This window comes from Peromyscus eremicus, chromosome 13, assembly GCF_949786415.1.
Source record: "Peromyscus eremicus chromosome 13, PerEre_H2_v1, whole genome shotgun sequence".
Taxonomy (NCBI): Eukaryota; Metazoa; Chordata; class Mammalia; order Rodentia; family Cricetidae; genus Peromyscus; species Peromyscus eremicus.
The window spans coordinates 28,351,113-28,363,314 of record NC_081429.1 but is presented as its reverse complement, the minus strand read 5'-3'; the positions used below and the strand labels follow the sequence as shown (position 1 = coordinate 28,363,314).

The 12,202-nt window shown below is 40.2% G+C and overlaps 1 protein-coding gene and 1 pseudogene across 1 annotated transcript in view; one reads left to right on the top strand and one right to left on the bottom strand.

Moving 5' to 3' along the window:
- The window catches only part of Enosf1 (enolase superfamily member 1), a 32,637-nt gene extending 25,028 nt beyond the window's left edge, over positions 1-7,609 (bottom strand). Inside the window, exons 1-3 of the mRNA XM_059278507.1 lie at positions 7,516-7,609; positions 447-533; positions 99-125 (exon numbers count right to left, since the gene is read on the bottom strand). Of these exons, the coding sequence (XP_059134490.1) occupies positions 99-125; positions 447-533; positions 7,516-7,578 (177 nt within the window). The 5' untranslated portion in view covers positions 7,579-7,609. The remainder of the gene's footprint in view (positions 1-98; positions 126-446; positions 534-7,515) is intronic.
- Positions 3,586-4,447, top strand: LOC131923465 (nucleophosmin-like; annotated as a pseudogene).
- Positions 7,610-12,202: the final 4,593 nt, after the last annotated feature.

Here is a 12,202-nt window from a genome sequence, read left to right as displayed (position 1 = left end):
AGACTAGTCCTGAATAGTCTTACTGATTATCAATAATACCATGTAATCTACAAAGCATTTCCTTTAGAAATAACTATAATATTAAAGACTCTACTTACCATGTCCACAAGCAGCTTCCACAAAGGCTTGAATGAAAAAGAAAGAAAGAAAGAAAGAAAGAAAGAAAGAAAGAAAGAAAGAAAGAAAGAAAGAAAGAAAGAAAGAAAGAAAAAACGTGTAAAACAATCATTTTTGTCTGATGTGAATGCACCAATGGTACTGCCCCCAGACATGTGGTTCATTTCCCGCCCCATCCCCAATGCTCCCATGAGTCTGCTACCCCTAACTGCTTCTTTACCTTTGTTGTCCCTTCCCCCTTTTCCTTGGTCCTGCCCCGACAAATTTGGGACTGCAGTCATGTACCCCCTTGAGTTGGGGAGCCACAGGTGTGCCTCTGCAATCATTACCTTCCCTTCCTGCTTTGCCCACAGGTCCCACACAGCATTCAGAATGGCTGCCGTAGCCAGATGCACTACACCTTTCTCTGGACCAATCTGGTTGGGAAACAAAGCACAACAGTGTTGTCTTAGTTCAGAAAAGATGTCTGGGCTTTCTCCAGGGACATTTTTTTCGGGGAGGGGAGGAATTTAAAGACAAACCAGGTGTGGTAGCAAACAGCTACACTCACAGAACTCAGGAAGCTGAGGAGAGAGAATCATGAGTTCAAGGCCAGCCTGTTTTACACAGAAAGACCCTGGCTCAAAAACAAACAAATAAAAAAATGGCAGCAGTGGAAATTCAGTTTCTGACTCACAGACAAGTTGCAAAAGTAGAAATAAAAAACCCGAACTCCTTCTCTTCTCTGTCTGTAAACACATTTACTTTTCCTAACCATCTAAAAGCAAAGTTGCAAATATCATCCTTTTTTTGTAATCATAAATACCTCTGTTTGCAGTTACTAAAAACTAGGACATTCTCCTACATGTGTCCTCATAATACAATGATCACATTCAAGAAATATGTTGATGGAATGTTATCTAAAAGATGGCCCATAATCAAATCTTACCAATTTTCCCAATAATGTGCTTCATTTTGTCCTGACTCATATCTGACTCAGGACCACATGTTGCATTTAGCTGGCATGTGTCTTCAGCCTTTTATGTAAAATTCATTTATACTTCTTTGAATGAGAGTGCCATTTTTTAGAGTGTGGGCCTTGACTTGTCTAGTATCCCTCAATATGGGCTGATTAACATAACATATTATATAATTGATGATGACATCTTGCCTTATTATCAGGGTTATTAAATTATACTGCTTTAGTAAGTTATTATTCATTTATTTTCTTTACTATGGAGTTACCATTTTCCTTTTCCAAGGAAGTATATTACTGCCCCAGATTAACAACAACTATGATGTCACTATTGGCCTCATACTCATTAGGTTGCATTCTATTGATGATGAACTTTCTTTTATTTATTGCCTGAATGGACTCATGGGTTCTTACATTATAACAGTTATAAGCCATTATTATCCTATCTATTCTCATGTTGAAATTATTCAAGATTTGCCTAATGGGAGCTCCTTCAAGGTGTGACTTTTTAAGGCATGTTTAACTTACTTTATATAAAGTTAAAAATACAAGCCAAGGAAACAGAGAAAGTTTCTTGTGCCTGTCTCTGCATTGAAAGGAAACTGAACAGACTTAGAAAAAAGAAACTTGGTATCAGGAGACAGAAAAAAGTCTAGATTACTGGAGTTATCTTGCTGTATTAGAGTCCTTTCTTTCTTTTCTTTTCTTTTTTCTTTTTTTCTTTCTTTTTTTTTTTTTTTTGGTTTTTCGAGACAGGGTTTCTCTGTGTAGTTTTGGTCCCTGTCCTGGAACTCACTCTGTAATTCAGGCTGGCCTTGAACTCATAGAGATCCGCCTGGCTCTGCCTCCCGAGTGCTGGGATTAAAGAAATGCACCACCACAACCTGGTCTAGAGTCCTTTCTTTAGAACTATTTTTTTATGCTTTGACTTTATGGTTCAGATACTGACCTATATATACAAAAACACAATTCTCCTCTATGTTTGTAGTTTTCCTCTTATATTCTCTACCTTCTAGCTACTCCTACAATGCCATTACTATTCACATCTTCACCCAAAGGGCTGCCCATTTGGACTTTTATATTCTAGACCTCTTTATTTGTCCTTTTGAAACAGGTTCTTACTCTGTAGCCCAAGTTGGCCTCAAGCCCATGGTGATCACAATCTTAGTGCTGGGATTATAGGCATAAGCCACAATCACAGGCCTGGCTGGACTCTGTTCGATCCAGACAGTAGGCAGTGTAGTATATAATAGTTGGATTTCTTGAGATCCAAATGCATTCAGATTCAAGTCTTATAGAAAGGAACTATCTCAAAATGCTGATGATCTAAATGGTTCAAGCCTTAATTTAACTGAATGAAACTGTTTATGAAAAAAAATTGAAAACCCTTCTCTATTTTTATATTTGTTACAACCAAAGGCCATCATAGACTGTAGAAACATTATTTATAAAAGCTTTTTATAAAACAGCTCCCTGGAGCTGGAGAGATAGTTCAGAGGGTAAGGGGACTTGCTGATCTTTCAGGGAACTGGAGTTCGATTCCCAATACCACATCAGGTGACTCACAAACTTGTGTACCCCAGCTTCAGGGGATCTTACACCCTCTTCTGGCCTACATGGGGGTACACACACACACACTTTTTAAAAACAAAACAAAATACATTCCTTACCCATCTGAGCTGCCCATCACTTGTGAGCTGTCTGTAGAAGCCTCTGAAGTCACCAACAATGTCCCTGAGATCCTTGTGAAGCACGTGGTGGGCAAGAGCATTCACAGCACAGACAACTATCAAAATAGGATTGTATTCTTGTTCATGTGTTAATATGCAGTCAGGAAATTAAGACATTAAATACCACAAACAGATGGATATGGGCATTTTATGAAAATAATTAAAATACAAAAAACTCATATACTTTAATATTCTTCCAAAATGTGTCTGTGCCTACTGTTAACTAAGAACTAGACATAACTACAACAGCTAGGAGTCCACATACTGAATGGAGCAAATATATTCTGATTGGTTGTCATGTGAAAAGCAAAATCATAGACTTGTAAGTTTAGTTACTATTCCCAAAGTGTTTTCCTATTCACTGGGTAATGTGTCAGGCAAGGAGGTTCAAAACCAAACCTTGCTAATTCATTGCTCTAAAAGGATAAGAACACTCTGAGTTATGGAACTATGAACTTACTTTTATTTTTATTTTACTTTGTTTTTAATTTGAACTTATTTTTAAATAGTGGCAAATAAAGATACTTGATTCACAACATCATATACTACTGAAGATGAATTTATTTGCATGTAGCATACTTGCATAAAGAATACTTTATGTACATGAAAATACCATTATAGCATTAAACTTCTTCCCAGTGACTTATACTACATTTTCAGTATGCAGTTAAAGTTAAACATAATTTGGGTTAACATCACCATTAACTATTTATTTTTGGTGCTTTAAAAGGGTTCATTGTGCCTGGCTTGACTTCTCTCACACTGAAATGCATGCTTCCACTCATGGAAGACTCGACGGACATGGACATGAGCCCTCTTATGCCTCAGAACGACCTTTTCGGTTGTGAACAAAGACTGACAAAGATTATCACTGTAAGGTGGATAATGATGAGAATGAGCACCAATTATCACTAAGAATGATTTACAGGCAGGAGCAAAAGAAGAATCACACATCATAGAGGCAGAAGCAGTGAACTATGAAGGCAGTCCAATTAAAGAAACACTGAAAACTTTGAAAATGTCTGTACAACTAACTCTTTCCCTTGGGGGCCTTTGAAGTTATACAACCTGTGGTCCTTAAGGTTGAAGGGTGGATCAGAGCCTGTGCACATTAGTGGACAGCACTTAGTAGCCATAAAGGAAGATGCAGAGTCAGAAGATGAAGATGAGGAGGATGTAAAACTCTTAAGTATGTCTGAATACAAACTGCTACTGGAAGTGGTAATAAGCAAAGTTCCACAGAAAAAAGAAAAATTTGACAAAGATGATGATGATGGTGATGATTATGATGATTTTGATAATGAGGAAACTGAAGAAAAAGTTCCAGTGAAAAAATCTGTACAAAATACCCAATCAAAAGTGTACAAAAATTGAACCAAAATGGAAAAGACTGAAAACCATTAGCACCAAGATCAAAAGGTCAAGAGTCTTTAAAAAAACAAAACAAAACAAAATAGGAAAAAACTCCTAAAACACCTAAAGGACCTAGTTCTATAGAAGACATTAAGCCAAAAATGCAAGCAAGTATAAATAAAGGTGGTTTTCTTCCAAAAGTGGAAGCCAAGTTCATTATGTGAAGAATTGCTTCTGGATGACTGACCAGGAGGCTATTCAAGATCTCTGACAGTAGAGGAAGTCTCTTTAAGAAAATGGTTTAAACAGTTTGAAATATTCATCTTATTTCATTTCTGTAACAGTTGATATCTGGCCTTCCTTTTTATAATGCAAAGTGAGAACTTTCCCTACTGTGTTTGATAAATGTTGTCCAGGTTCCATAGCCAAGAATGTGTTCTCTAAAACGCCTGTTTAGTTTTCAAGGATGGAACTCCACCCTTTACTTGGTTTTAAGTATATATGGAATGTTATGATAGGACATAGTAAGAGTGTGGTCAGATGTGGAAACGGTAGGGAGACAAATATACATGTGAAATAAACTCAGTGTTTTAATAAAGTTTAAAAAAAAGGGCTTCATTGTATTATTTGAAGAGGCCCTTAGAGGGAGCCCATGGTAGGACACTTGTCTCATATGTGCAATTGGAAGTCCTTCCAGACTTTGTTCCTTTTAGGACACATTTAGTCCATGTGTCAAAGACCAAAATAAACAAGTCATTAATGTGCCCCAAAGCAATTAATTACAAAACATTTTGGTAAATTTGTTTGGTGTTGTATTGATTCCATAGTAAACTTTTAGGTCATTTAATAAGGTAGTTATAGGGATACAGCTTTACTGTATGCTAGATAAAGACATTTTTAAAGCATCACCATGTCTGAGTGAAACAGCTTTCCAGTGACGAACACTTGCTGATGGATGCAGCATTTAGGGCTGAACCAACCACTCTGGGTTCTCTAGGGCTTTTGTTAATGGAATACACAATCATTCTAGTTGGGATATTTATGCCACAAAACTGCAAGAAGACAATATCCTCCTCATTCCTTGACGGTTGATGTTCTTGGATTAAAACAAAAATCTAGAGTAAGTTAGTGACTCACAGTGAGGTATATTATTATCTACATCAAACTCTGGCCTCGTGGCTTTGATTGTTGTTATAAATCACTGGGTAAAGCAGCCTATGGTCTCTACCACAATAGCAAATGCATCTAACAAAAGCTGTGAATGATCTCAACTTCTATGACTCTAAGAGTGGTACAAGCCACAGTGAAAAATTTATCTATAGTATGTGGATTTTCCTTGCTTTGACATGAAGATGCTGCAGAAGGTTAACTAAAAAATTCTGTATTCAATAGAAATTTGAGTCGTGGTGTTTTGGTTCTAGGATGGGGAGATTCATATGGCAAAAATTAGCCTTAAAGGCAGCTTCTTGCTGACTAAACCCAAGTTTTCTCCTGCAAGATGAGTTGGTGGAAAAATCCACTCAACAAAAAGAAACCTTTGTTCTATTCTATACATTAATATACAACCTGCTCTCTCTATATCTTGGTCATACATACATACTCATACTCTTCAATAATGAGAAACACGCTATTTTTTTTTTTCTCATTTTGGGTGATGGTGGTGAACTTAAAATAATAACTTGGTAAATGAGTTGACAAAGGTTGCAGGAAGAATCATACTGAGCTAATGAAAAATTTCATTTTTGGTTCAAGTTTAAGTAACACTGAGATGCAGTGAGTCTCAGGAAATACAGAGGAAGATCAAAATTTAAATGGATTCTATCTGGATGTACTCTGGAAAATGTGGAAGCCAATAACATTAGCACAAAAGAAACATGCATTAAAGTAAAAAAGACATGGGAGTTGATTTACCCCTGCCCCAAGACCTCCATCAGGAATGTGGGTGAGGCAGGTAAAGTCATCTCAATACAACTGAAGAACAGCATCTCATCTTAATGCTCAAGGTCCCTCCACTGTGTTCCAAAAGCAGTGAAGTTCAAAGATTTTGCTTTTAATAGAGTGGTTTCAGCGGTCTGCCCCAGGTTTTATAAGTCCACTGTGTAGATTATGAAATGTGTCAGGGTTGTGCTGTATGGTATGAAGTATGGACAAAGACAGCAACTTCACAGAATGCTCAGCGTGTAGGCAGGCACAATTAAAGCTGCAGAAAGGCAGAAACAGCTCACAAATCTATCTTGGTCAACAGTCACTACCTTGTGGGAAACTTTTACAGGAGATCCTTAGCCTAATGGGGAAAGTGGGATGTGGGAATGAGTTTCTGAATCTTTGGTCCCCTCTTTTATCCAGAAGATAGATTCTATTACTCTTGGGCCTTGCCTCTATTCTGAAACCTTCCCCAAGCCTTTGGGTGAGGGAAAGAACTCTTTTCCATGCTGTTCAGATACATTTTTAAAAAACAGTACTTTTCATGCTATATTATAAATATACCTTTTATGTCTGATTCCTCAGTAAGTTAATGCATTCTTCTGATATGGGACTCTGTTGTTTTTTGTTTTGGCTCTTTTTGGGAGGCCCACCACACAGCTCCCAAATAAATCACACACAGAGGCTTATTCTTAATTATAAATGCCTGGCCTTAATTTTGGCTCATTGCTTGCCAGCTTTCCTTAATTTAACCCATCTGTCTTTTTCCTCTGGGCTTTTCTCATTCTCTTACTTCTGTAAATCTTGCTCATACTCTGTAGCTGGCCCCTGGATCCCCTGCCTTCTCTTTCTTCTTCTTCTTCTTCTTCTTCTTCTTCTTCTTCTTCTTCTTCTTCTTCTTCTTCTTCTTCTTCTTCTTCTTCTCCATCTCTTTTCCTCTCCTCCCAGATTATTTCTCCTTCTATATATTCTCTCTGCCTACCAGCCCTGCCTATCCTTTCTCCTGCCTTGTTATTGGCCATTCAGCTCTTTATTAGACCATCAGGTGTTTTAGACAGGCACAGTAACACAGCTTCACAGAGTTAAACAAATGCAACATAAACAAAAGTAACACACCTTAAAATAATATTCACCAACAACTCTGCTTTCTTTTTTAAATTTTATTTATTTTTATTTCATGTACATTCATGTCTTGCCTGCATGTATGTCTGCGTGAAAGTGTTGGATCTCCTGACACTGGCGTCACAGGCAGCAATGAGTTGCCATGTGGGTGCTGGAAATTAAACCCTGGTCCTCTGGAAGAGCAGCCAGTGCTCTTAACTACTGAGCCCTCTCTCCATTTGAGCAGCATGATTACAGAGAAAAATAGAGTAAAAATGGAATCTATGTAAAAAATGAAGCATTCTGGAAACTCAAGACTTGAGTCCTCAAACTCACCAACTTCAGTGCCCTTCCCCAGAGTGAACGTAATGCCATAGCCCTTGAGTCCATCTTCTGCATCAGTCTCTATGACAACATAGGCAGCCGAGTAGTCAGGGTCTGTGTGCTGTAGGAAAAGGGGTCCCAAAAATGCAAACATGAGAAACTTCCCCCCAAAAAACCATAATGTCCTGATGATGCACACCTTTAATCCCAGCACTTGGGAGACAGAGGCAGGTGGATCTCTGTGAGTTCAAGGCCAGACTGGTCTACAGAGTAAATTCCAAGACAGCCAAGGCTATGCAGAGCAACCCTGTCTTGAGAGAGAGAGAGACAGAGACAGAGAAAGGAAGAAAAAGAATAGAAATGCTATGAGAGATATACAGAGCTCCAATTGGATAGAATACTTGATGTACTTCAGACAGCATACAAGAGATCTGAATGAACTGAGAAAAAGTACTCTTGAGGATTCACACTAGTGCAGAAATGCAATGGACCCAGTTTTGGGAGATGAGTGGAAGTGGAACCCAAGCCTTGTACATGCTTAGCACATACTTTCCTACCAAGCTCCATACTTAGCCCCACATGCATATATTCTTAAACCAGTTTGCAATGATATCAAAATTTGGTTTTGAGTTTATTTTTAAACACAGGAGTTTTGGATCACATTTCTCTAAAAAAGATGTACCTTCATAAGCAATTTCAAATAGAATGAATCAAAATTTTTTAGAAAACTCATATAAAAAATTGCACAGCTCTCCATTGTAGCATCTTATGCAGATTGACAATGCAATAGTTCACATTCAGAAACCATTGGGAGAAAATAAAGAAATAAAACTTTAAGACAAGTTAACTCATTTATTCATGTTGCCCTATGTTGCATTAATTTTCTACTACTAAACAATGTTTTATTAACTCACCTTTGACAATTTTCATGTATGTATATAGCATACTCTAATCATATTCACCCTCCTGCCCCCATCTTCCTGCCATCCCCCATCAACTCCCCACTTCTTCTAACAAGTCCCTTTTATACTATCATTTCTTTTTGTTTTATGAACCATTGAGTTTAGCTAGAGTCATGCATGAGTGGGCATTGGTATGGAGCTATCCATGTCCACTATCGATTAAAGCATAGGCAATTTATCAATGGCTATACCACTGAAGAGATTGACTCCCCCTCCAAGCAGCCATCAACTGTGGAAGGACCAGAATGTCATGAGTACCCCCAATATATGACTGAATACTGAAAGGACCAGTCTTCAAACAGTAATTTTGCTAAATTTTTACTGTTCAACTACTATGAAACTTAGTGTGGCTTGTTGATATGGAAGAAGCAGATTTCTTTTATTCTTGCCTATCAGAAAATTTTCATATAGTGGGGAGGGGGAGCCAAAACCTAGGACCAGATGAGAAGGTGTTTAAGTGATGACTGTGATCAGTTATAGCTAGCACAGGAGTTAGTTCAAGGGCAAGGAAAAACTAGAACTTGAGGGAATTTTCTTGAATGGGGCAGAGACCACAAGGATGTGCAAACGGGCAGAGAAAGCAATACAAATCCCAGAGGCTTTTTTTATTTTCAACAGAGAAGAAAAAGATCTACAAGAGTATAGTATTCCAAGACCAACAAAGCCATCACCATCAAGAACTGCCAAAAAAAAAAATTCTACTAAGAAAGCCCTTGAGGATCAACATACTATACTCACCCTATCTCCCAGAGAGAAATGTTTTTATGAGCTTCGAATACAGATATCAGAAAACCTGATATCAGAGCTCATAGCCAACTGAAGCCCAGAAGTAAATTCCATTTCTTAACTGTTCCTACACAAACCATGTTTCTTAATATTTCATACATTCAAAGTCAGATTTATGTCAGTCCTTTTTGCTTCTGTTTCTGTGGTGGTATTGTGTTCCCCAAAATATTGTGCACCCTAATAAACTATCTGGGGTCAAAGAACAGAACACCCACTAGATACAGAGGCTAGAAAATGGTGGCACTCACACCTTTAATCCTAGCATTCCAGAGGCAGAAATCCCTCTGGATCTCTGTGAGTTCAAGGCCACATAGGAAACAGCCAGGCATGGTGACACACGCCTTTAATCCCAGGGAGTGATGGCAGATAGCAGAAAGGTATATAAGGTGTGAGGACCAGAAACTAGAAGCATTTGGCTGGTTAAGCTTTCAGGTTTTTGAGCAGCAGTTCAGTTGAGATTCATTCTGGACGAGGACACAGAAGCTTCCAGTCTGAGGAAACAGGATCAGCTGAGGAACTGGCAAGGTGAGGTAGCTGTGGCTTGTTCTGCTTCTCTGATCTTCCAACATTCACCCCAGTAACTGGCCTCAGGTTTGATTTTATTAATAAGACCTTCTAAGATTCCTGCTACACGTTTCCTCATCAATAAGTGATCATTAAAGTAAACTCCTGTTGGGAGCCTTCTTTGTATAAGGCCCTTTTCAGGTATCTATCTACATGCACAAAGTAAATACTGTTGGACCTATTTTATAGATGAGAAGATCTAGGCTTGAAGAGATTATATAATTTATCCTCAGCTGCTAAACCTCACAGAGGCAAAGTCACATTCAATGAGGTGTCTGGATTTTACAAGTTGCTAAAATTATGAATATTTATTTGTAAGTCCACAAAGGTCTGTGACTAGATTTTTGTATCATTTACCATAATATCATATATAAGGACACAGGGATTTTTTTTAATACCTCAGAACAGAGAACATTCTTCTGCACTTAATATATTCATTATAGTTTTAAGAAGCCTGTTTTTAATTAAACATTTCAGGCTTTTAGGAAATAAAACATTACACTGTAAATTAAAGTTCCTGCGGGTGATTTCCTGACCATATTTTCTCTTCCTTGGGGACAGGTAACCATATCCCTAACACTGATGCTTCTCCATCTCAGGCATGCTTCCATACATTCACTCTGCATGGATGCAACTCTTGGTATTCTAGAGTGGTATCTCCCTGGTGAATTAGAAGGCACTCAGAGCTGTGAAGAGCAGTGATGGACTCCACACACGTATTTAGGTTAAGCCATCAACCAGTTGGATAAGACGAGCAGAACAGTCTAACAGTCTCAGCTAGCAAGAAATGTCCTTCAGGACTGACGTGGGAGCCCAAATTTATGCCCTTCCTTTATTTCCTCTCTTAAGATGGTCACAGGTAGAACTCTTTATGTTAATCTTTTCTAATCACTTTTGGAGGTACAGAGATTTCACAGGAGTGCCCTCTCAAGCGACCCACAGTCACTCGACTCCTGGTTTCACAGCCCGACTGTGACACTTTCATTCCACTCAAGAGCAAAGGGTGGCAGAGAGGCCGGGTCTTCTCAAAGTCACTCAATGACTTTGTGATAGAGGGGGAGGATCACCACCCTACATTCCCAGCTCGGTGTTCCTGGTTTCCACCACTGCAAACCCCATAATGTACCACGTATGGACACAGCCAGTGCTGAGTTCTGCTTCGCTAGTGGGGGCTCAACCAAACCCTTTTGCTCTTCTTGGTCCTCTGCATTCTACCCTTTCCAGGAAAACCTAAGTTGTAAAACCAAGGCAAAGAAAAGACAAAAAGAGAACCAAAGAGAAAAGAACCTCGCCCCCTACCTTCCCCTGAGAGTGGACAAGTGCTGGCTACTCCTGCCCCTCAGAAGGCCTCTGCCCTGCCCCACGCCCGCCTGCCTCCACGTCCTAGAAGCCCTTCTTCAACTGGCACCACCCTGGGGTCTGCGCGCTTACCATGGCGTCGGAGCCGTGGCCACTTAGCGACGTAGGAAAGCGCACGTCATGCACCGAGAGCTGGGAGATCCTGCCGCGAGCCATTTCGCACTCTCCACCCCGGGGTGGCGGAGAGGCCGGTTTAGGGAGCAGATCTGCCCGAGCCCCCGGCCAGGCTGGGTGGTTCCTGCAACCCTGCGGGAGGGCGCGGTCGGCGGGCGAGGATTGGTCCGTCCTCTGGGGCCGTAGCTGCACACCTGTCCGGGATTTCTAGCCAGCCCTGCTTCAGGCCAGATCTTGGGCGAGGCGGAGAGCCGCCCCCGCCAGGAGCCAGATAGGTTCTTCCAGGGAAGACCACAGTGGGAAGCCAGGCGGGTCAAGCGTGTGGCCGCTCAGAGTTTTGGATGCCGCCCGCCCAGCACAAACTCGTTCACTTAAAAAGTTTATGTAACTCTGGTTCTCTCGGGCGCAAACTTCGAAAACATCGTCTTGTTGCTAAGTCAAACCTGCCCTCGAGGCCAGATGGCTCAGGGAGTACGCCTGCAACCAAGCGTGACCTGAGTTCAGTCTCTAAGATCTACATAGTTGATGGCAAGAACCGACTCCTGCAGGTTGTCCTCTGCCCACCCCCGGCAACACACACACACACACACACACACACACACACACACACACGACAAATAAAAAGTTTAAAGGCGACCCCAGTCTTTATCATCTGATAAATTGGCACACCCCTCTATGATGCAAATTGCTTTAAATTATCTCTTATCTGTCCAACTGTGCAAGATAGGTAGGGAGGAAAGCCATTTACATTTTATTGTGGGGGTGAGGGGGGACGACAAGAACGTGAATTCAGAGATGTTAAGTGACTTACCCAAGGCCACACAGCCCATTAAGTGGCAATGCCTTAGCATGAAAAGCAGAGGCTTATTTTGGGACTATAAAATCCATCTGAGGCCAGGAGGTGGTGGCGCACG